This window comes from Panthera uncia (assembly GCF_023721935.1).
Source record: "Panthera uncia isolate 11264 chromosome C1 unlocalized genomic scaffold, Puncia_PCG_1.0 HiC_scaffold_4, whole genome shotgun sequence".
NCBI lineage: Eukaryota > Metazoa > Chordata > Mammalia > Carnivora > Felidae > Panthera > Panthera uncia.
The window spans coordinates 13,146,460-13,171,819 of NW_026057585.1; the positions used below are offsets into that span (position 1 = coordinate 13,146,460).

At 40.4% G+C, this 25,360-nt stretch overlaps 1 protein-coding gene across 1 annotated transcript; it reads left to right on the forward strand.

The window, feature by feature from the left end:
• Nucleotides 1–39: 39 nt before the first annotated feature.
• On the forward strand, nucleotides 40–24,992 carry PSMA5 (proteasome 20S subunit alpha 5). The gene is made up of 9 exons (XM_049616638.1): nucleotides 40–176; nucleotides 4,226–4,292; nucleotides 11,620–11,746; nucleotides 14,179–14,246; nucleotides 15,156–15,263; nucleotides 15,403–15,461; nucleotides 16,343–16,445; nucleotides 17,456–17,542; nucleotides 24,799–24,992. The coding sequence occupies exons 1-9, from the start codon at nucleotides 148–150 to the stop codon at nucleotides 24,874–24,876; spliced, it is 726 nt and encodes a 241-aa protein (XP_049472595.1). The 5' UTR covers nucleotides 40–147; the 3' UTR covers nucleotides 24,877–24,992.
• The last annotated feature ends 368 nt before the right edge of the window (nucleotides 24,993–25,360 follow it).

Sequence of the window (25,360 nt, forward strand, 5' to 3'; positions counted from 1 at the left end):
ACGGGCGGGCTGAAGGGGTCGCCTGCGCACGCGCAGTTGGAAGCAGGGCCTCAATTTTGTGGTGGTGTGGGTGAGTTGGGTGCTGGTGGACTCGTGTTGGCCCTCAGAAACCCCACGTAGCTGCTGCCAGCTTTTCCTGCCCTCGCCATGTTTCTCACCCGGTCTGAGTACGACAGGTCTGTGCGTCGGGAGAAAGTGGGGTCGGGGTTGTGAGTGGGCAGGACTGGGGCCCGGCCACGGCCTGGGTTCTGCCGTGTCATGGGGCGCCCCAGGAACCCGAGGCTGGCCCGGCCTGGGGATCTCATGTCCTCCCCAGCCGCCTGCAGTGATTCCCCAAGCTAGGCTCGCGCCAGGTGCTACCGCTGAGTCACTGCTGGGTCCCAACTCGGTGCGGAAGGGAGAAGCCCCGCTTTGTGCTTGGGGAAGAAGGCCGAGGGGCCGCGACTCCGACCTTTAACCCGGAGAAGTCCAGGGGTCAACCCCGCCTCCGTTCATCTTTCGTGCTGAGTATGACTGCCTTTTTAAAAAATGTGAACGTGTTGCCTGGAAAAAAAAAAAAGCTACTAGAGATTCTTTAATGGCTCTCATAATTTCAGCTCCCCCTTCCTTCTAGGGGAACAACCTCGTTTTCCGTTTCTTAGTTGTGGAAGTAGAGTAACCTTTCCTTTGGTTGAAATGTAGGAGGGCATGCTGGTATGTATAGTTTCTGCAAAAGTCTGAAAGTATTCTCAGCTATGCCCGGATGGAGTGTGGAGTCTGATTTTATAGGAACTGGAATTTAGAGTGGTTCTTAAGAGTTTCCTCATCACGCTGATTCCACTAGACCTAGACTTTTCGGACTTTTTGAGAAGCTTAAAGCAATTTAGTTTGTGTGTGTGTTAAGGCCACATCTGTTTTTGAAATTAAGGTTGTGAGATTGTTGTATTCATTAAAAGAAAAAAAATATTTTTCAGGGCTTGGAAATGCTGAGTAAAATTGTGCATAGACAAATTAGACATTGTTACTTTCAGTTTCTGTTTGGGTGGGTTAGATTTTCACATAGCTGCAAAGATGTTTTTGGGTTTTTTTGTTTGTTTGTTTGTTTGTTTGTTTAGCCAGGAAAGGCAGATGTTTTCTTTCTACTAGCTCTTTAGAAGCTGCATTTCTTGTCAAGTGTATGTTGATCCTGTCAAAAGTTTTATCACTTGGAACTCCCACTTTTTTTATGCTTTTACTGACTCAGAATATATATATGTGAAGTTTTAAAACTGACAGCTTTTCGTACTGTTCTGTAAAATGACTTGGTATTTATTTTCCAGAGCATTAAAAAAAAAATCCTCCTTGGGTGATAGAATTTTGAGTTAGGGGGTGTATGATAGACATTATTATCCTTATCAGAAAGTCTTTATTAAGGTTCTGTGATCATTTACTTAACATCTTCAATGAGTGCTATGTGTTATTCATTTTTATATCCTCCCAAGAATGCCTAAAATACAGCCTTTTTAAATTCACTTAGCTAATATACTTGCATGCTTGCTGTGTACAAGACACTGTTCTAGTTACTGGCCATACAGCAGTGAACAAAATCAAGATTCTTGCTCTTAAATGGGAGCTTGCCTTTTAAAGAGCTATTTAAAAAATAACTATAGTGCAAGTCAGAAGTGGCTTCATGTCATTAGAGAAATTCAAATCAAGTACTATAGAAAGTTTGTTGAGAGAGGTTGCATTCAATATTAGGGGGTCATTGAAAACTTTAAAAAGGAGCCGATATTTAAACTGAGTCTTGAGAAAGAAGAAGATTTTAATAAATATGGACTAAGTGTCAGTAGGTTGGAGGCAGAGAATATAGGATAAACAAAGGAGGGGCAGTGGGGAAACAGTGCCTGTTTGGAACATTCTTTTCTGTGTGGTACATTTGATACATGTATGGGAGTGGTGAACTATGGGGAAAACAGGATGGTGCTAGATATTGGATGGATTTTTTTTGTAGTGAAGGAGTTTGGGTCACTATTTTTTTTCAAAAATTTTAAAGTGTTTTTATTTATTTTTGAGACAGAGAGAGTTAGAGCATGAGCAGGGGAGGGGCAGAGAGAGAGGGAGACAGAATCCGAAGCATGCTCCAGGCTCCAAGCTGTCAGCACAGAGCCCGATCTGGGGCTCGAACTCACAGACCGTGAGATCATGACCTGAGCTGAAGTCGGACACTCAACCCACTGAGCTACCCAGGCGCCCCTGGAGTTTGGGTCACTATTTAGGCAACCATGTGGTATTAATTTTTATTTGAAGAAGTTACATAATTGTGTTTTGCAGAGATTATTTGACAGGAGCAGAAGAAAGAGTGAGTCAATACCAGTTAGAAGGCTTACAATAGTTAGGTGAAAGGTAATGAGGTCGTTGAGAATGAAAGAGTGTTGAGTTACCTTGTGGGAGGATTTGATGTGACTTGGTATATGATTAATGTGGGAGAAGATGGGGAGAAATGAGTCAGATCATTCAGAACTTTCTAGCTTGGGGAACTGAGAGATTGCAGGTGTTTTAAAATAAAAATGAAATAGGATGACAGGAGATGGAACTGATTTTGCAAGGATGGCTGGATTTAAAGAGATATTTCAGATTAGAAGATATTGAGTGTTCGGTGCTAATGGGATATCCAAGTGAAAATGCTCAGGATTCATTAAATTAATCAGGGAAGAGGTCAGACCGGTAATAGAGGTTTGAGAGTAGTTGGTGCTTGATGTAAATGAAATAACCCAAAGAACAGTGAAGTGTGAGAAGACAGCCAAGAGCAGAGCCCATATAAGGATGTAGTAATTAATACTATACTAGGATGAAGTGCCTGAATTAAGGTGAAAATACTGTATTCACATGGTACTTTATCACAAAATTCTTTCATACTCTGTGCAATTCAATATTAATTATCTTGTGATAGATGTACGATAGGTTTTGTTTTTTGTTTTTCATTTGAGGGAATTAAAGCTACTAAGTGGCAGAACTAGAACTTAATTTCAGTCTTCTGTCCTCAGACTTTTCACTCAGTGATTTTTAAAAATTGTTCCTAGAGTTCTGAACTTTTTAATGACCTCTGGGATATTACCTCTGGGGCCAGGAGGATTCTGGGATGGTGAGATTCTCTTTTCACTCCTGATTTAGCCCAGAGTAATAATTCCCAGAGGCAGTATAGTGGAACAATTCAAAGATAGGTCTCCGCAGTCACATTGCCTAAATCCTAATTCCACCTCTGCCTCTTACATGCTGACTAACTTTGGGCATATTACTCAACCTCTTTGTCAACTTTCACATCTGTGAAATAATGTCTGTCTTTAAATGTTACTTCATAGGATTATTTTGAGGGTTAAGTGAATTAAATAATTTAAAGGTTTATAACAATGCCAGGTATATAGTAGATATGCAGTAAATGTCAACTTGTATTATTACCTGTTTTGTATTTCGGGGATACATATACTTTTTTTTTTTTTTTGAAGAAAGAGTTTTTGATAAAACAAATTTGAAAACACTGTATTATATATCATGTTACATGTTATCAAATCCAAACTCTATAAGCCAAGGATCATAACTACTTTCATTCATTTGTTCAAGTATTTTTGAAGTGTCCATTGTGTGCAGAAGACTTTTATAGCTAAGACCATGATTGATGCCTCTTCTCCATAGGGATTTCCAACAGAATGGAACAAGAGAAGGTGGGAAGGTGTTTTAGAAAGAAAAAGAAGTCTAGTGTGTAATTGGTGTAAATATGTATGGAATGAATAAACTAGCTTAGGCTTTAGGAACCAGCCAGATCTCAGTCTGTTAAGATAGCAATACTAATTCATACAAATAATTAGAGAAATGTACCTGTAACTGACTTTTACTGAAAAGTATGATATTGACATTAAATGCACGTAATGTGAAGGGGAGAAGGATAAAAGCATATTGGGAATTGCCAGATAGTTTTGGGGGCTTGAATTTACTGAGGGAATTCAGTTTGGTTCAGAGTTGAGGTAGAAAGCCCCTTGCTCTCATTTGATCAGTTTGAAGCCTCTGGGAGTAGCACAGAAGTGTTCCATACATAAGTTCCATTTTCTTGAAAAGCTGTTAATGTACAAAACAATAGCTACAGATTGTTGTGGGCAAAGGAGAATAATGACAACATGCATATCTTGTAGCTATTTGAGCTAGATGTCAAGGAACTTGAGTTTTGTTTCTCTACACTTTTTCTGACAATCTTTAATGCTTTTTTTAATTATAGGGGTGTGAATACTTTTTCTCCTGAAGGAAGATTATTTCAAGTGGAATATGCCATTGAAGCTATCAAGGTATAGTATCAAGTAGCAAGTTTTTGAAATTTCATGGCAACCTACTGCATTGCTGGCAGAACATTTGGAGTAAATGTGTTTTAGCTATCTCTCCCTTTTGTTTTTTAATGTTTTTATTTTATTTTTGAGAGAGAGAGGGAGGTATAGAATCTGAAGCAGGCTCCAGGCTCTGAGCTGTTGGCAAAGAGCCTGACGTGGGGCTCCAACTCACAGAACCATGAGATCATGACCTGAGCCAGAGTCGGACGCTTAACCGACTAAGCCACCCAGGTGCCCCATGTTTTAGCTATTTGTTTAGAAAATATTCTGTATCTCCCTTTACCCAACCACTAACCGTTTTAATATCAATTTCAATCCTATTCCTGAAGACTTTTGAACAGATCAATGCTTCATAATTATGTAAGTATCTTTTTCTCAGTGGGGCTGAAGGGACATGTTTGTGTTCATAATCCTCTTGGCTATAAAGAGAGGGATATAGAGGTCTGGACTTAGCATCTGGAAGATACTTTGAAAAATTGTTTAACTCATCACCTGTATTCTTAAAATTGTGGATTTGTACTGGACACTTTCAGGACTAAGTAAGAGATGTGTCCTGTAATGTAACAAAATCAAATAGTTCAAACCAGTTTTTTTTTTAAATTTTTTTTTTAACGTTTATTTATTATTGAGAGAGAGAGATAGAGCATGAGCAGGGGAGGGGCAGAGAGAGGGGGAGACACAGAATCTGAAGCAGGCTCCAAGCTCTGAGCTGTCAGCACAGAGCCTGATGCGGGGCTCGAACTGACAAACCACGAGATGATGACCTGAGCCAAAGTTGGTCGCTCAACCAACTGAGCCACCCAGGCGCCCCCAAACCAGTATTAACAAAATCAGTAAGTGAGCTATCTATACTTAAAGTTAGTTATCACATGGGATCTGCATTTGTTGAATTACGGATAATCTAAGTTCTGATTTAGGTTATCCAAGGAAGGTCCAGGCATCAGTATTTTTAAGGGCTCCTTCAGTGATTCTAATATCTAGCAAGAATTGAGAATCAATGATCTAGATGAACCCATTACTCTGTGCTTCAGTCACCTCTACATCCCTAAATAACCTCTGTTTGTATGGTCCTAGTGATAGAATATTTTCTCACTAGGTAGCTCATTCTGTTAGAAAACAATTCATAATGGTTTAGAAATTTATCCTTGTATTGAATCAAAAGTCTAGCTTCCTGGGGTGCTTGAGTGGCTCAGTTGGTATCGGCTCAGGTCATGATCTCATAGTTAGTTGGATCAAGCTCTGTGTCAGGCTCTGCACTGATAGCATGTAGCCTGATTGGGATTCTCTCTCTCCCTCTCTCACATTCTCTCTCTCTCTCTCTCTCTCTCTCACACACACACACACACAATAAATAAATAAACTGTAAAATAAATAAATCAAAGTCTAGCTTCTTTGAAGTTTCCTTAGTTGTCCCTAATTTTGTCCTTGAACCACACAGGATGTTTAAACCTTTTCCAAAAACAGTTCTTCAAATAATTGAAGAGAGCTACTGTGTTTCTAAGTTACCTATTATAAAAAGAGTGTATTATAGAAAACTATTGTATGAGAATCTAGAAAAGGGCAAAAGAGACTGTGATTAGTTGAAGACATAGAAGTAAAGGTGGATGCACTATGATAGATGGTGGGACAGAAAGTGGTGGGCCAGCTACAAGTGCCTGTTTCTGATCATCTTTGCCCTGTATTGAAACCATACATTATTATGAATTGTGAAGACTATGACGATTTCAAGCTGTGGCATTTATTTTGAGCCTCTAAAGATAATAGTCCTATCCAAGCCAAGAATAATCCTCAGTTTTGGGGGGGGGTTCTTCTTTAAGCTTCTTACTGCTAGTAATTTTCAGATTGCTTAAAGATAATTAGAGACCATGTGATGTCTACCCTAGGTTGGGCTAAGATAGAAATAGCCATGTGACCCTTTAATAGATGTGACTTAACCCATGTGAAAATTCAGGCTCTTTGGTATTTAAACAACCTGGTTGTCGCCTTGGCAACTTATGAGTTGTCAATGAGAAAGCAATTTGATAACCATAAGTATTCAGTAGCATGAAAGGAGCTGGGGAAACGACTAAGAATGGCAAGTATAAGTTGTCATTTGGAGGTACAGTATGGATGGCAAGGGTGAAAGACAGCCAGCAGAAGTGGGGAAAAAATGCCTTTGGAGTAAGTTTTTTGGGGGAAGGAAGGATAATCTGGCAGTGTCAAAATTACCATATTAAACTGAGCATGTGGACATTGGTTACTATGAGTTATACTAAAGAAATACTAGGTAGAGTCTTCAAATGTTCCCTCACTTCCTTTCCTCAGTCCCCACCAAGGGGTGGGGTGGACTTTAGGCAGAATTGTAATACTGAAATATCTGGGGTAAATGTAAGTGTTCAAAAGAAAATTCCCTTGATTTTGGTACATTTTATTACTTAGTCTGTCTTGAAAATATTAATCTTTTTTTTGGAGTGGAAACTTAGGAAGTTATTTAAGTTGGAGGCCAAATTGAACAGGCTGTGAATTCTTATAATATGAGAATTCTTCATCCACAAAATAGTTATAGTACCCAGGGACTATTGACATTTTGGACTGGATAATTCTTTGTTGAGAGACCATCCTGTGCATGGTAGAGTGTTCAGCGGGATTAGATGCTAGTAGCACTCACACTTCTAACTGTGACAACCAAAACTGTCTCTAGATTTTGTCCTCCAGATACATGTCCCCTGGAGGATAAAATGGCCCCTGGTTGAGAACAAGTCTGCCAGATAAAATTTAAAAGTAGATATAAAGGGAGTGTCTGGGTGGCTCAGTTAAGTGTACAACTTTGGCTCAGGTCATGATCTCGGCTTGTGAGTTCAAGCCCCACATCAGGCTCTGTGCTGACAGCTCAGAGCCTGGAGCCTGCTTCAGATTTTGTGTCTCCCTCTCTTCCCCTTCCCCACTTGTGTGCACGCGCTCTCTCTCTCTCTCTCTCTCTCTCTCTCAAAAATAAATAAACATAAAAAAAAAAAAGTAGATATAAAGTCTGTCCTGCTCTGTTCAGTTGGAGATTTAAGAGCAGCAGACCGTGCTGAGGACTTCATGTCTCTGCCCCGGGGGTGGGAGGCGGGCCTGTGTGACCCTCCCTTACCTGTGGCACTGTGGACAGAGAGCCCCGTTCTCTGAGTGTTGGCTGCTTTTGTGGCAAGGGCTGTGCCCGGAACCTCCGAGTCCGCCGGGCGTGGGGCACACGAGACTTGTCTGCTCTCCAGGCCAGGGGCCAGTTGGGGTGGGTCTGGCCTCAGAGCCATCGGTTGGGGGTGGGGGTGGCGGGAGAGGTGCGGAACGGCCGGCCTGAACCACAGAGTCCCTGCCAGCGTGGCCCCGTGTCGTCTGGCCGCTGCGATCCGACGCGAGGCTGCGGGGGACCCCGTGCTCAGCCTGTGTGTCTCCCGGGCCCGTCCCCGCCGGTTCTCCTGGTGTCGCCTTCACCCACCTGCTGCTTTCCGTCTCTCTTCAGCCAACAGTCTCCTCACTCTGAAGTTCTGGCAGATGCAGAACTCGTTTCCTTCTGTCTCTGAGCCGAAGGAAAAGTGTTGTGACTTCCCTGCTTCTGGTTTCAAGTCACTCTTTGTTCAGTAACGCACTTTACTTCATCGTCCGAATAGATAGACTCAGCTCAGCATGCGGGTGGGGGGGCCGCCCTGCCAGAGGCCTTGGCCGTGGGCAGTGCAGCCACCTCCTCTTGCCCCGGGGAGGGTCCCCCAGCCCCGCCTGCATCCTCCTTGCCCTCGTGCGCGCACACCGTCTCTCGTCACCAGGCGAGGGGCGACCGCGTGCTCCCCCGCCCAGGTGCACACAGCTGGCCGCCCCGGCCCCCTCTGACCGGTCCGCTCCTGGTGCTCACGCTCCAGCTCCGCTTGGGGCTTACAGGTGGGCGTCAGTTGGGTTCGCGTTAGCGTTACCTGGACTCCGGCCCTGCCGGGGAAACTAATAAAACGCCTGAAGCGAAAAAAAAAACAAACAAACAAACAAACAAAAAAAAAACGTAAAACAACTAGAGAACAACTAAGTGCCAAATTAAATTCTCTAGTAATATTTTCTGACTTTTACATTTTTATTCTTAAGGCATACCTGCATGTAGTTTTAGAATCAAAAGATAAAATAATTATATCAACCTTGTAACAAAAACAGCAATCCCTGAGGACTGCCCCCTCTATCTTCAGCTTCCCAAAAGCAACACTTTTAAGATCTTTTAGCTGATAATTTTCTTGGCATTTGCTTCCATATTTCTAGCACAGAAGCAGACAGCCAGCAGAAGTGGGGAAAAAAATTTTGTTTTTGTTTAGATATTATCCACAGACTTTACATTATAGACGATGAAGATTTTTGCCCCCAATGACACACATGGACACACACACACGCTTTCCTCCTGGGGTGGAGGTACAGCAATTCACTCAATATATACTTTTGTGAGATCATTAGTCAACACTTATAGTCATATGACTATGTAAATGTATTCACAGCTGAGCCATTTTTCCATTTCTGCACTATATTTTCCTGGAGTTAAGAGCTCTTCTTTTTTAAAAATTTACTTAATTTAATGTATACATGTCATAAATAATCCCCAAAGTCTCTCTAGGTTATATGTATCTTCTCAAAATTTCCAAGCACATTAAGTATCCAGTAAAGATTCTTAAAAATATCTTTGAGCTTCTGACCTGTTCCAATTCTGGACTAGTTCTCTGGGCATACTGCTTTTTCAATTTCTAAGCTCCTTTATTTTTTCCTTTTTCTTATTAGTGTCCTATTTTTGTTTTATGGATGAAATATATTCTTTAAGGGTTTTTTTTTAAACTTTTCTTTCATTTTTTTTTTTTCTTGAATTGGTTAGATTCTTTAGAGCTATGTTTTTTAAGCTACAGGTCTTGACCAATTAGTGAGCATTGAAATCAATTTAGTGGGTCAAGGTAGCATTTCTTTTTGAGTGGAATAGAACAGTAGATATCAGAATGCCATGTTGATACTATTGGTGTTTCATTGTTTTTTTCCCACGTTGTTTCTATTGTATTTATTTGCGTATGTTAGTATGTTTTGATCATGATATAAGATATATTTCTTAATGTCGATTTTGTCCAAAATGTTTGAAAACTGTTCTAGAGAAAACTGCCCCTTCTCATTTCATGCCTGAAGGGTGTTTCAGCTACTAGCTTCAGAGAGCTGAATGGGGAAAGAAGGCTGAAGTTCTTAACCTTCAGCTAGTCAGTCTTTACTTAATCCCCTGTTTTCACTCTGGTACTCCTGCCTTTGACTGTGCTTAGTGTCCCCCAATCCAAAGACCACTGTCTGTTTTACCCTTTCCAGAGTTTTCTATAGGAGTGGGGGTGGGAGCTGTCATCTAGCTTTATAGCCTAGGGGAGGGGATCTGGAAATCTGTTTCTTAGGTAAACACTGAACTGATTTTGTGATTTTTAGCTCCTTTGTTTCTATTTCCAGAGGTCCCTTTCTTTTTTGGGATCCTATAATGTAAATCAGATTGTTTCTTGATTTTCTTTACTACTGGTTTAGGGTTCAGATTTCTCAGGTCTATTAAGTAAATTATCACTAACCTGTCTTCTTTCCTAGAAATTTTGTTGCTGTGTCTTTGCCCATTCTCTTTGTGCTAGTATATTTGTGCATCGCCCCCTACCCCCTGACTCTGCCATCCTTTAATTTTGTACTATTACGAGGCTAGGGGAAGGAGTAGAGCTAATGTGTGTGTTCAGTCTATACCTTTACCTAGAAGTATGAATGCCCATTTTTTACATAAAGTTCTTTAACAGTTCTCTCCTGTAGTTATGCATATATATTAAAAAAAAAAAGCTGGTATATACATTTAAAAACATTTGTAAATAAAGTCACAACTTTATGCATTTGAAAAATAATTCACTTATGTATGAGACATGATTATGCAGTCTGCAGTCATGTTAAGCATGTTATGCATAATGATTCATGAAATTCCTTGGACTCCTTTACAATAACAGGTTCCGGGAGTCTGATGCTTGCACTGGCAGGCATTGCTTTGTGGAACTAACTAAATAATAATGGTAATTCAGGGGCACCTGGGTGGCTCAGTCAGTTAAGCATCCAACACTTGATTTCAGCTCAGGTCATGATCTCATGGTTTGTGAGTTAAGGGATAAGTAATATGGCATGAGAAAATGGGTTGGGCTATACCTGGTAGATTTTGTTGGAGAATAATGAGTAATAAAGTTTGAAATGAAAAGTGAGATTAGGTTTTGAGGGCTTTGGAAGCTTATTTGGATTTTATGTGACAGGCAATATAGGGAGATGTTAGTTCTTCAGAGAAGAAGTATAATTAAAATAGCATTTTATTAGATCAGTTAGGCTATAACATGAAATATACATTAAGAGAGAGATTAAGATGGGGAACCTAAGTAAGAGGATGTTGAAGTAATCTAGGCATATAAGAAGAATGACTAATTTTGTTACTCATTTATTATGTGCCAGGCACCATTTTAAGCATTTTATGTATTAATATATTTACTTTCTTGATGTTTTATTACCCCCATCTTGCAGATAAAGAAACAGACATAGAGGGATCAGTGACTAGAATGGTGCCCTGGAGATGGGGAGATGAAATTAAGCTATATTGTAAACTGCTAGTGACCTCAAAAGATTAAGTTAATAATTACGTTTGTGGTGGTGTTTTTGTTTCTTCTTTTGTTTGTCTGTTTGTTTGTTTATTTTGGGGGAGAGGGAGAGAAAAAAATCCCAGGCAGGCTCCGTGCTGCCAGCACAGAGCCTGGCACAGGGCTCTATCTTACAAACTGTGAGATATGACCTGAGCCAAAATCAAGAGTTGGACGCTCAACCCACTGGGCCACCGAGGCACCTTTTTCCTTTTTTTAATGTACACTACTTTTCTGGAGGTCATGTAGATTTGAGAAATACTACCTTTGGGGACAGGTCAAGAGAACAGAGGTGAAAAGAAAAACATTCTAGTTTTATTACTTTTTTGCCCGTTGATGTTTAGAACTTTAGAATCTACCCCTCTCCAAAATATTGGCATTAGAGTTGATCATTTTCCAGATGTTTTCAAGACTTCATTGAACTTTTCCCTTTAGAAGAACAAAATCTGTAAATCAAGTGTTCCTGCCATTGACAAGAATAACACATTACTTATTAGGGTGCTGTTTATACTCTCTGAATACTTGGTATGGCTAATTGAAGCTTCTGTCTTGTGCAGTGTTCAGAGAGATTCCTGGTGAGTATGTGAGACTGTTCTTTGACCTGTACATGATAACTATAACACGTTTCTTTTTAGCTTGGTTCTACAGCCATTGGGATTCAGACATCAGAGGGTGTGTGCCTAGCTGTGGAGAAGAGAATTACCTCCCCACTAATGGAGCCTAGCAGCATTGAGAAAATTGTAGAGATTGATGCTCACATAGGTAAGGAGTAGGGGGAAGTTGTTCTATAGGATCTGGCTTGGATTAATTAGTCTTCTTTGGTGTTCCACAGGAGGTTCATTAGATGAACATCTTATCCCCTTATTAGCTACTGTTTTCCAGGCAGTAAGCCAGTGTGCATAATATAGGAGTGGGAAGCAATTGTAGGGCTCAGCCTACTTCCAGAAGTTCCTTTCTCTTTCAAATTGAGACTTGGCGAATATGGTTGTCGAAATATGTAAAGGTTGAATCATAGGCCAGCTCCCTATGATGGCTGGGTCTTCAATGTTGCATAATGTTAGCCCTAGTAGGAAGCCATCTGGAGCAGAGGATCATGTGGAAAACTAGAGTGTCCACTAGAAAGAGGAATTCTTAAAGGTCTTTAGAGTGACTAAGGTTCAGAGAGCATGAGAATAATAGATTTTGAGCAGATCAGTCCTCTTCCTCTGTTTTCAGATTTATCTTTTTACTCCTGTCTTCCCCTATATCCCCCACACCCCAGCACTCTTTTTTGTTTTTGTTTTTGTTTTTGTTTTGGTCTCTGTTATAATTTCCCTGCCTTAGCTTCTGGCATCATTGTAGCATTACAGGGTGAGTAGTTCTGCATTTTAGTTGACTGTTGAAATTTTCTTAACCATTTAGTCATCTAATTAGTGGAATATTGGTAAAATAATTAGTTGCCTGAAGGCCTCAGAACCAATGCCATGGTGACTCCAGGAGCTTGACAGTATCTTTCAGATGTAGAAGCTGAGATTTAGTCCTTTAAGAACATTTTGTCTACTTAATCCCAAGTTGTGTGTCTGGAGATAGATCAGTGTCACTTCATTCAGCAAATTGAGAACCTACCATGTGCCAGACCTATGCTAGTCACCAGGGATACAGAGAAAAATGAGACATAGTCCTTATGTTTCAGAAGCATACAGTCTGATAGTGGAGGTGGACATGTAAATAAGTAAATGCAGTTGAGTGACGTAGGTGTTAAGAGAGGCTGTAGTATGTGCTCAGTAGGGGTACAAAAGAGGAAATCATTAGTTTTGTCTGGGACCAGTGGTAGTGGGACTTTCAGAAAAAGATTCCATAAAGCAATGCTTGAGCTGAGGTGAATTCTGAAAGATGAGGAAATGGTCACTAAGTGAACAAGTGTGTGGGTATAGGAAGGGAGAGCACTCCAGTCAGAGGGAATAGAAATGAGCAAACCCTTAGTGGTGTAAAATAGGGAATACCCTAGCACAAGAAGTTTGGTATGACTCGCAGGTGGACTGTAGCAAGAAATAAGTCTTGGATCAGACAGTAGAAGTCTTTTTACCATGCTAAAGAGCTTCAACTTGATGGGAAAGATTTTAAGCTTTGGGGTAATATCATCAGATTTTGAGAGAGAGAGAGTATGAGCAGGGGTGGGGCAGAGAAAGAGGGAGAAAGAGAGAATTTCAAGCAGGCTCTGCACTGTCAGCAAGGAGCCTGATGTGGGGCTTGACCCCACGAACCGTGAGATCATGACCTGAGCCTAAACCAAGAGTCAGATGCTTAACCAACTGAGCCACCCAGGTGCCCCCAGATTAGTCTTTTAGAAAGACAGTTCTCATAACAAGGTTGCAGGTAGAGTGAAGGGGCCTGAGACTGGAGGTAGGGAGACCTGGAAAGAAATTTCCTTTAATCCAAATAGAAACAATGAGGGATTTAACCAAGGCAGTAGACAGAGAATGGACAACGTAAGGATTAATGCTGGACAGGTTAATCAGATGGAGATTGATAGAATTTGGGATCTGATTGGTTGTGAGGGCCAAGGAGTCTAGAAGGAAGAAAGAACTTGATTTGAGTTGGTGGTATGTCCAAGTAGATATATTAAGGGAGTCATTGGCTTCATAGGTTTGAAATGTGGTAGTAAGGCTTAAGCTGGAAATACAGATTTCAAGTTATGGCATATAAAGTAACAGCTATCACGTTGGCATCTTGGACCATCAGGCAAACTTTCTTTCTAAACTAATTGGTTTGTATTTGGTCAGGGAGGTGAAAAAGCTTTTGATTTTATCCTGGGGCCTTTTATAGCTCATAGTGACATGGTTATTTTTTTCCTTATTTCTTCTGTTGGGATGTTAGTGTTCGCTTAGTTTGAAAGTGTATTGTGGTCTACGAGAATGCTAAAGGAATGCTTAAGGATGTAATATGTGAAAATTCATGCTTGTTTGGCTGTTCTTGCCTGTCTTCTATCTTAATACTGGACTTCTGAGTTATTGCAGATGGTTTTATTTATTTGTAGTATAATTATACTTGTGTTCAGTATAATCAAATGATTTCCCATCTAACCTCTTGGGTGTATTGCTATGGGATTGCGTATGGCCGCCATGGTTCCATTCCAGTGTTTCAGTATTTCTTGAGTGGATGAAAGAGTTCTGCTAGGATTTGGCCCCTGGGTCACTATTGCTTTTACATTGCAGGTTGTGCCATGAGTGGGCTAATTGCTGATGCTAAGACTTTAATTGATAAAGCCAGAGTGGAGACACAGGTAAAATTAGCATCATCTCTCCTTTTTACCTTGATGCTTGAGTTCCTTGTTTAATGATGTAGCTGCCTGGGCTGTATTGCAGGCTATCTGTGTTAATATCAGATGTAGCTCTTAGGAGTGATTTTTGGATAGACCACCTAGTTAATAACTTGTTGAGGCTTGGAGTCTAGCCATCCAACCATTGCAGCTTTAAGGAAGCCCTGGTAAATAGTGCTGACAGTCTCTTGCTTCTTTTTGATTTGCCTTAAATAAAGCAAGCATTGCACTACATTCTGTTCCCTAATTAACTGTGGGAGCACCATAGCAGGAAGTGGACATAGCTAAAGGACATTCTACCCCAACTGCCTTTGGTGCTGGGCTTGCAAGTAACAGCTCTCCTATGGTGAGTAATGTTATGTACCAGGTCAAGAATGCTGATTTTGTTTTTTTCTTTAATTGAGTACCTGCTGCTTCGAGAAAAGACCAGTAAGAAAAAAATTCCTGATTGATAAAACTTTTTGCACTTATTTTCAACTTTACTGTCAGTACTTATGTAAGAGTAAGTCCTTTAATTTAAACACCAACACAGTGATAAGGTAGGCTCTTTGAGGGAAAGTGGCACTTAGCTGTTAGCATTCACTTTGTGAAAAGACTAAGCTTAGTGCTGTGAAGGGCTAACTCTGTTTTTCAAGGGAATAATCCTCTAGTCCGTCATTAATGCTTAGGGTACTTTGATCACAGTTTCTTTCTAGAGCTATTTCTCTTCCTCTCATGTAGGCCCAAGCATTCGAGTTCAGTGTTAAGAAAAACACACTGGAGCTGAGCCTTCGGTTTGCAACCATAGTCCACAGGGATGTATGTAGTGAGATGGTGGACTGCTTTAATGCTTTTCTTATTTAAAAGTTAGACCACATTTTGCTCTTTTTCTAGAACCATTGGTTCACCTACAATGAGACAATGACCGTGGAGAGTGTGACTCAGGCTGTGTCCAATCTAGCTCTGCAGTTTGGAGAAGAAGATGCAGATCCAGGTGCCATGGTGAGTGTGGTGTTTGTGGCAAGTTTCCTTCTAAGGGACTTAGGACATTTGTCCTCTGAACATACCTTTCCCAGCCCCTCTTACCTCCTGCTTCAGTAGCCATTTGTTTATCTTAATACCTCTTGTTTTTTGGTTCTAGTCTCGTCCCTTTGGAGTAGCACTGTTATTTGGAGGAGTTGATGAGAAAGGACCCCAGCTGTAAGAATTTGCCATTTTTTCCTGTTTCTTTTTTTGTAGAATTATTTTAATTTGGGATGGGGACTGGTTGTCTAAACTGAGAGGATTATTGTAGAATTATAAAAAATGAAGGGCTTCTAACTCTAAAGTTCAGTGATTCTGTGCTGTTTATACAAAGACAAGCATTCTGTGAAGAACTTCCCTGTTGGAACCACTGCTGATTCTGGAAAGAATTAGAAGCAACTTTGTACTATAGTCAGGGTGTGTTTTAGAGCTTTGCTTTAGAATGCTGATTTGTTCCTTTTCCTCAAATATTATTTAGATAGGCATACACAAGTGCCATATTTATATCTTCTATACTTCTAAATTTCTGAGGAATGAATTAATTTTCTTAAACACTTTTTAAAAGATCTGGTTTCAGGTGCCTGGGTAGCTCAGTTGGTTGAGCGTCCAACTCTTGATTTTAGCCCAGGTCATGGTCCAGTGTCCTGGGATTAAGTCCTGCATTGGGCTCCATGCTTAGCATGGAGCCTGCTTGGGATATTCTCACCTCTCTCTCTGCCCCTCCCTGGCTCGTGCATACTTCCTATCTTAAAATAAATAAACTTTAAAAATAAAATAAAAGATCTGGTTTCTATAGCTGCATGTGACTTTGCATGTGAATTTTGATCTCGGGGTTGTGAGTTGAGCCCCACATTGGGTGTAGACATTACTTAAATAAACTTAAAAAAAAAAAATCTGGTTTCTCTAGGCATACAACATCTTTTGGACCTGTACCTCAGTATTTCAGTGGAGTTTCCACTGCAGGGCCAAGCATTTATATTCTTTAGTGAGATATTTGTTACATAAAATGCCACCACTCTTAAGCATTTGTGACCCCCTTCTTTTGGGGGGTTTTGCAGGTTTCATATGGACCCATCTGGGACCTTTGTACAGTGTGATGCTCGAGCAATTGGCTCTGCTTCAGAGGGTGCCCAGAGCTCCTTGCAAGAAGTTTACCACAAGGTAATTGAGTACTCTCACAACTTTTATTATTATTTTATAAATCAAGGTATAATTTACATAAAATGGGAAGACCTTAAGTGTTCAGTTCTAGGAGTTCTAGGAGTACACACCCTCGTGACCACCACCTAAAACAAGATGGAGAACACTTCCATCACTCCCTGAAATGCTTATTTCCTCTCCGTTCACTCTCTTCCTCCCTTTCAACCATGTTTACCACTGTAGATTAGTTTTGTCTGTTCTTGTCCTTTCTATAAATGCAGTCATACAGTTTATATTTTGCATTTGCCTTTTTTGTTCAGTAATGCTGTTTTTAGGATCCATTCGTATTTTTGCACATATCAGTAGTTAATGCTGAGTGCTGTACCATGGTATAGATGACCTCAGTTTGTTTACCCTTTATCTTGAAAGCTTTACTTAACAGATAGATTTCCTAGTCTGGCTCTAGAAGCAAGTAGACATTTGGCATTTTTTACCTTGTAGGATGGGAAGACTTGGCTTTGGGTAACTTGTTGTGGTTGAAGGCTATCTTACTTACTGGTTCACACAGGGATGTCTACTCCCCTCTACCCCTGATAGTATTGATTTTATGTGTGGAAGAAATTGGGTTCATGCGTTCAAAACACGGTACTACAAGAGCAGGTTTATTAAACCAGTGGGCTACCTTTTTAGATCATTTGGGAGTTGTGAATCATAGGATATTCCCAATATTATCTTGTTTCTGTATTAAAAGAGGATAACTAGAGAAGTGTAGCCCTTTCCACTTCTTCAAAGATCACTTAATATGAAAGTTGGTGACTTTGATCTGGTTCAAAATAAGACTTGAAACTTTGAATGAATGTATTCTACTTATTTACTGTTTACTTGAATTCTAGAGATACCTGGTAATGCACTGTACTTACTAAGCTGCTTGATTTAGTAATATTTGCTATATCATTCAGGGAGATAGGGGAAATCTTTGAAGGAAGGAGGAATTACATAATGGCTACTCTTCTTACCCTTTTTGTTTCAAGTCTATGACACTGAAAGAAGCCATCAAGTCTTCACTCATCATCCTCAAACAAGTAATGGAGGAGAAGCTGAATGCAACTAATATAGAGGTATTTTTCTCTTGTGGTGTTTTTTATTCAGATATCATAGCTCCCTTATCTCCCATGGAAATAATCACATTTTGTATGCTCAGCCCTTAAGAAGTTATTGCTATCCTTTGAAGCTCCAATACTTCTATAATAGTAATAAGAATGGACTGTCCCCAAAACGTGTTAACTTATCCTAGGACATTAGGAAAGTTGCCTGGAAGAGGTGATGCTAGAGAAGGGAAGAGAAGGGTACTCCAGGAAGAGGGAACAGCCATGTGCAAAGGCTCAAAGATATAAAATAACATTGTATGCAAAGGAGAATTTGAGGGTTTTCTGAATGCTGGGGTGCAAGATATATGTAAGGTAGTGAGTGAGGTGGCAAGAGATGATACCAGAGAGTTGTGGACCAGATTCTGACTGCCCTTATTTAGGATGCTAAGAGTAGATGGGAGAAAAGGAGATAATGGTGAGTAAAAAGATAGAGTAGGTTTGCAGGTGAATTGAGAGAGAGGTCCTGTATTTCCCTGGTGAATGTTAGATCATCTGCTGAGAGTGGGTGAATTCAACAGTAGAGTTAAGGCAAATGGGAACTATTTGGAAGAGTCTTTATGGACAGGGAAAAAGGAAGGCTGGGATAAGCAAAAGGACTGCTGGGCTACCTTAAAATACTAATGGGGAAAAAAAAAAAAAACTAGCGGAGGCTCCATTTACCAGATTGTTATCACAAGTTAGGATGGAGGGGTGGCACCTGGGTGGTTCAGTCAGTTGAGGGTATGACTTCAGCTCAGGTCATGATCTCACAGTTTGTGGGTTTGGGCTCTGTGCTGACAGCTCAGAGCCTGGAACCTGCTTCAGATTCTGTGTCTCCGTTTCTCTGCCCTTCCCCCTCCCACTCATGATCTGTCTCTATCTCTCAAAAATAAATAAACATTAAAAACAAGGGGGAAAAGCTGGAAAAAAAAAGTCAGGGTACAGGGTGCCTGGGTGGGTCAGTCGGTTGAGCGTCTGGCTCTTGGTTTCAGCTCAGGTCACAATCCCAGGGTCGTGGGATCGAGACCTGTGTCAGGTTCTGTGCTGAGTGTGGAGCCTGCTTAAGATTCTCTCTGCTCCTCTCCCCTGCTTGCTCGCTCTCTGTCTCTCTCTGTCTCTCTCTCAAGTAAAAGAAGGGGAAAAAAAAGGTCAGGATGGTGGTCATAATATTATATTTCAATTAAAAAATTTTTTAAAGGCAACTGTGTCTGTAATCACAAATCAGTAACTAAACCAATCAGCACTTACCAGAATTATGTCAGCTGTACTCAGTGTGCATTGAGAAAATGTATGTTTAGGTTAATCCCTGGTGAAGGATGGCCTGGTTAAGGGCTGACAAATGTCTTGCCATTAGAGCCAGCCAGCTTCCACAGGCTGCAGTGAAAGGGGCAAACTTGAATGTCAAAACAAGGGGCTGGCCTAAAGTTGGGAAAGCGTGGGTGGAATTGGAGAGAGGAGGTGGGGGGAAAGAGGGGTTACTTCTTGAGCAGTAACAGGAAGAAGAGGAGTTTGGAATAGAAATGGAAAAACTTACTACATAAATACTATTTTTACACTTTCTTAGTAACAGTGATACCCGGTCTGACCCTTAGGAGGGAGTTTGTCAGTTCCTTTCTGGTACTTTGGGGGTGTTTGGTACTGAATGAGATAGGGTCTTGCCATTTCTTTTCTTCTTCTTCTTCTTCTTCTTCTTCTTCTTCTTCTTCTTTTTTTTTTTGTTGTTGTTTTAATGTTTATTTATTTATTTTGAGAGCAAGTGGATGAGGGACAGAGAAAGAGGGAGAGAGAGAATCTCAAGCAGGCTCTTTGCTGTCGATGCAGAGCCTGATACAGGGCTCTATCTCACAAATCGTGAGATCACGACTTGAGCCGAGATCAAGAGTCGGACATTCTACCATTGGAGCCACCCAGGCACCGCGGGTCTTGGCATTTCTGCCAAAACTACCCCCTTCTTCCTACCTCAGAGTAATTCAGAGATAGCTCTGCTGACTTCACAATGCAGGTTCTGAGGTCTGCTTGGTTCAGTTGAAACTGCATAGATTTTTAGCTCATTCAGTTTCAGTGTTGCTTTGAAAAGAGCATCAGATGTGTCTCAGTCATGCTCTCTCATTGTTTTTTTAATGTTTATTTTTGAAAGACAACGTGAGTGGGGGAGGGACACAGAGAGGGAGAAAGAATCCCAAGCAGGCTTCATCTGTGCTGTCAGCACAGAGCCCGATGTGGGGCTAGAATGCACGAACCGTGAGATCATGACCTGAGCTGAAGTCAGATGCTTGACCAACTGAGCCACCCAGGACCCCCCATGCTCTATTGTTAACTATATTACTCCCTGACTTAGTTATTTTTGCATTTCAAAAGGTCACTTTCACTTGTCTAAGACAGTTTACTCCACCGGTACTCTGATAGTTTCCAAATCTGACTGGCCATCAGTCTTTGGAAATGAAGTCCAGAAATCTGTACTTTTGAAATCTCCTTGGGTGATTTTGATGGTCAGTCTGAGAAAGTCAGGCATTTGGGGGCCCCTGCTCTACCAGTTGTCCCTTGGATCACCAGCCTGTCCTTCTCTACAAAAAAGGAAAATTTCCAAGCTGCATCTTTTTTTAGAAAAACAAAACAAAGCACACTTTTGTTAACTCCTCCTTCTACCTAGTATCCTGTCTTAAAAAAAAAATCCACTTTGTTGAGATATAGTGTACATACTGTAAAATGTACCTATTTTAAGTATACAGTTCAGTGAATTTTGACAAATGTATAATCTGCCACCACAATTAAGGTATAGAACATTTCTACCATCCCAAAAAGTCTCCTCATGCCCCTTTTTAGTTCGTTCCTTCCCACTGATCTGCTTTTTGTCGTTAGATTTGTCTTTCATGTTCTAGAATTTCATATAAATGGGTCACACAGTATGTGCTCTTTTGTGTCTAACTTCTTTCACTCAGCATAATGATTTTTGAAATTCATCTCGTGTGTATCAGTCTGTTACATGTTATTGCTGGGCGCTATTCCATTCATCCTTTTTTGTAATCTTTATTACTAGGTCTTTTCCCAAGAGAACCTATATCCATTGTCCTCACCGCTTCTCCCCTCATTTATTCCTCAATTGCTACCATTTGTTAGTGTTCTTAATATTTCCCTGGGACTTTTCTTATTTTGCTAAGTTAACTCCAGTTTGTCAGATTTCGTGGTCACTTTTTAAACCTATTATCTGACTTTTCTGAAGCAGACTCCTCAAATTTTTGACAATTCTATAAATTTTTTTTTAATGTTTTTGAGACAGAGAGAGACAGCATGAGCAGGGGAGGGGCAGAGAGGGAGGGAGACACAGAATCCGAGGCAGGCTCCAGGCTCTGAGCTGTCGGCACAGACCCCGACGCGGGGCTTGAACTCACGGACTGTGATCATGACCTGAGCTGAAGTCAGACGCTCAACCGACCGAGCCACCCAGGTGCCCCAAATTTTTGACAATTCTAAAACGAAACATTATCTTTCCTGAAAACCATTTCATCTTCCTGCCCTTCTAATCTTAGTTGATGATGCTACCGGTATGTATACCTGTCATTCACAGTAGAAACCTAGAAGACTTCGGCTTCCCTTTTTTTTCCCTTCACTGAATTGTTCCCTTCACTGTCTTTGCCCCCTTGTAAATAATTGTCATATTATAGTGCCTCCTCTCCATCCCTACTTCCAGTGCCTTCTTTTGTTCAGGCACTCAATTTTCTCCTGCCTTGTATCCTTTCAGAGGTTTCCTAACTAGTCTTCTTGCCTCTAGCCTTGCCATCTTTCATTTCATTCCATTTCCTTCATTGTGCTTACTGAGGTTGATTTTCTAAATTACATATCTAGTCTTGATTGTTCTCCACTTGAAAACATCTTTTCTGGGGGCACCTGGGTGGTTCAGTCGGTTAAGCATCTGACTTCAGCTCAGGTCATGGTCTCGTGGTCCTTGAGTTCAAGCCCGATGTTGGGCTCTGTGCTGATAGTTCAGAGCTGGGAGCCTGCTTCAGATTCTGTGTTTCCCTCTCTCTCTCTGCCCTTCCCCCCACTCTCATGCTCTGTCTCTCTCAAAAAATAAACATTAAAAAAATTGAAAAAGAAATCTTTTCTGACTCCCGTCTATAAGATAAATCCTAAACTTCTTTCATGGTATGATAATTTACTGTTCTTAAGTCATATGTTTAATCTGTTAGGCACCTTGCTAAGCATTTTGCGTGCAATTGTTTCTTTTAATCCTCACAGTACCTCTCTCAGATTGGTATTCCTATTTCCATTTTACAAAAGAGGAAACTGAAGCTTTGAGAGGGTAGGACCTTGCTCAAAATAACAGTGGTAAATGATGGAGTCAAAAGTTGAACCCAGCTGTGATTGGGGTCCAGTACTTTTTCTTTTTTTTAATTTATTAATTTATTTTTGAGAGAGAGAGAACACAAGTGAGGGAGGGGCAGAGACAGAGAGAGACACAGAATCTGAAGCAGGCTATAGGCTCTGAGCTGCCAGTGCAGAGGCCCGCTCAGGGCTCAAACCCATGAATCGTGAACATGGGTTCTCTCTTTGTTGAGAGAACATTTTTTTTTTAAGTCTGTTCCCAGATCAGATCTTCAGGTGTTTTAAAATGTTAGTAGTCTTTTTGTGTTTTTCCTGTAAGTGAAGCGGCAAATAATACACATCATGTAATTGGATTATGCTAATTCTGACCTGACTTGAGCTGAAGTCAAATGCTTAACTGACTGAGCCACCCAGGCGCTCCTGTGCCCTGTACTTCTTTTTTTTTCTTAATTTTTTAAATGTTTACTTGTTTTCAAGAGAGTGGAGGAGGGATAGAGGTGGGGGTGGACAGAGAATCTGAAGCAGGTTCTGTGCTGACAGCAGAGAGCCTGATGCGGGGCTCAAACCCACAAGCTGTGAGATCACGACCTGAACTGAAGTCGGACACTTAACCGACTGAGCTACTCAGGTGCCTCCTGGGGTCCTGTACTTTTATAACCACTATAGTATACTGTCTTTCCTACTTCGCCTCCCGTTTTATCTCCTCCCATATGCAGTCTCTGCTCTAGCCATTCAGAATTACTTCATTTTGCAAATATATCCTCTTGTTGCATGCTTTATACACGTGCACATTCCATCTGCTCTTCTGGTTCTCCACTGTGTGACCCATTTTTGAGTTGTGACACAACTCAAAAGTTGCTTCTCTTTGAAACCTTGCTTGACTCCCCCTAGATCACTCCTTTGTGCCTCTACATATGCTCAGCTCTCTTATAACACCTGGCATTAAAAGCATTTGGTGTCCAGCACCCTTAGTAAATAAAAGAGATTTTCTTTATCTTTGGATCCCTAATGCCTAGTACAATTATAACTAGTACATAAGTGCTTAATAATTAATTATTAATTGAATTAATGAAAGAAAATGTTTCACCTGTCTCACAGAGCTTTTTGAAAGAATAAGATAAATAGAAGAGTATCTTTCATATTCCCTATGTAAATAAGTTTATCATGATGCAAATGCAAGGGGTTATTTTTACTCATCTAGTGATGAGTGAGTACCTTCCTAAAGGCCGTATTTGGGTCTAGTCTTATTAGCACCAATTTACAGCCAGATTCTATCAGACTTTTCTATTCAGAGCTTTCCCGGTTTCTGTTTTTAGCCCCTGAAATGGTTTGGGAAGACTAGCCTATGAGCTGTGAGCAACTTGACAAAAAAATTCTGTAGGCCCTCACTCTTCTCTGCTTTATTGACCTTGTGTCTCTGTCCTCACGTCCTTGAAAGATGTAGTAATAACATTATTTTAATTTCCCATGGTCTATATGGACATGAATGATAATGTTTAACATGTATTTTATAAATATGTGTTCTGACATTTTGTGTAATTGGATAGATCTTTTGTTGGGAGAATCTAGTGGAGACTGCAGGCTTTGTTGAGAGAACATTTTTTTTTTAAGTCTGTTCCCAGATCAGATCTTCAGGTGTTTTAAAATGTTAGTAGTCTTTTTGTGTTTTTCCTGTAGGTGAAGCGGCAAATAATAAACATCATGTAATTGGATTATGCTAATTCTGGAAGTTTCAAATTACGTTAAATATCAGTAATGAATATTGCCAAAATTACCCTAGTATGTTTAACTGTAAAGTCTAAAGAAAAAGGCAATAGGAGGAAATTTAAAACCAACACAACCGCTTTTTAGGCAAATGTCAAATGGCACCTATTGCTCAGTATTGGCCCCCAAAACATGGGACTATGTTATCAGCAGAGATGATAGAAAACTTGGTAGTTTTAAATTTGAAACTGTCTTCTGACCCTCGTATTTTATTGTTTAAATTGATTCTATCTGGACTGATATTTATAACTAATATTTGTCAGTCTCAACTGACTTCCTGTGTTGGTGCTAATGGAATACTTTTATTTTCATGGCTAGTCCTTTTAAAAAACAAAACAGGGGCACCTGGGTGTCTCAGTAGGTTGAGCGTCCGACTTTTGATCTCGGCTCAGGTCATAATCTCATGGTTCATGAGATCGAGCCTAATGTCTGGCTCTGTACCTCTCTCTCTCTCTCTCTCTCTCTCTCTCTCTCTCTGCCCCTCTTCTACTTGTGAGCATACACATGTGCACATGCGCTCTCTCTCTCTTCTCTTTGTCTCTCAAAATAATGAACTTAAAACAGACTTTGTTGTTAAGTTGCATTATGAAAAATTTTAAAGAAAATAATATACCTAATAATAATCGGTAATTATTTGGTGCTTATTATAATGTTCTAGGCAGTGTTGTAAGCACTTTACACAGATTAACACATCTTCACAACCTCTGTATGAATCAGGTGCTATTGTTATCCCCATTTTACCGATAAAAATTGAAACACAGGGTGGCCAGGAAACAAAGGTCACACAGGCTTCACTTCCAAGTGTGTAAACACACTTTTCATATATTTCTAAGGAAAAAGTACTGACCCCAAGTAATTTGCTGCTGCTTTTCTGATACTTGTTGAAGTAGTGTCAAGAAATGACAATGACACCAGGCATTTGGTTAACTGTTATGTGGTCTGTTAACCTCAAAATAGAAAACTTGGTCAATAAGAATTTTTATTTGGGAGTCAGAGAGCTATTTTAGGAACCTGTGGCTGAAAAGGATATCCCTTGGATAGTAGATCCCTTAGTTCCTAATGAACAGCTGCATCACTAACACAGCTTCTCCTGACCATGCTAGTGCTATCAGCAGGGTAATCGAGCCCAGCTCATTAACCCTTCTCTGCTTTCTTTCCAGTTAGCCACGGTGCAGCCCGGCCAGAATTTCCACATGTTCACAAAGGAAGAACTTGAAGAGGTTATCAAGGACATTTAAAGAAGCATGATCCTCAGAACTTTTCTGGGACAATTTCAGTTCTCTTAAATGCTTTTAACTTTTATTTCCAGCTCCTGTTCCTTGGAAAATCTCCAGTGTATGTGCATTTTTTTTATGATGTCTGTACATAAAGACAGTTCTGAAATAAAGAAAAATTTAAAATTTGTTAATAGAGTATTCTCTTCTAATGCAGTCTTTTGTTCGAAATGCTCATTTTAGGGGACAAAAAGGATAGTGGTACTAATATCCCTATCCTATCAGAGTATCTATTCTAAAATTGTTTTAGTGTCTATCTACAACAGAATCAACTATCTCATGAATCCCTTGATGTTGGCAAATGAACTTAAGCTTATCCAACTCTTTGCAATGGTTTAAAGATCTTAATACCATTGCGAATCCATTTCAGTGTCATAGTTTCACCTGATTAAATAGGTATTTTTGCTGCTATTTCTTATATGAAGGAGATGTTAACAACATGTTTTGA

What these genes read in the sequence shown, in the direction of transcription:
- PSMA5 (XM_049616638.1), top strand. Translation starts at nt 148, where the DNA reads ATGTTTCTCACCCGGTCTGAGTACGACAG. An exon ending in ATGCCATTGAAGCTATCAAG is followed by an intron (nt 4,293 to 11,619) that starts GTATAGTATCAA and finishes GTTTCTTTTTAG; the next exon opens with CTTGGTTCTACAGCCATTGG. An exon ending in AAGCCAGAGTGGAGACACAG is followed by an intron (nt 14,247 to 15,155) that starts GTAAAATTAGCA and finishes CTCTTTTTCTAG; the next exon opens with AACCATTGGTTCACCTACAA.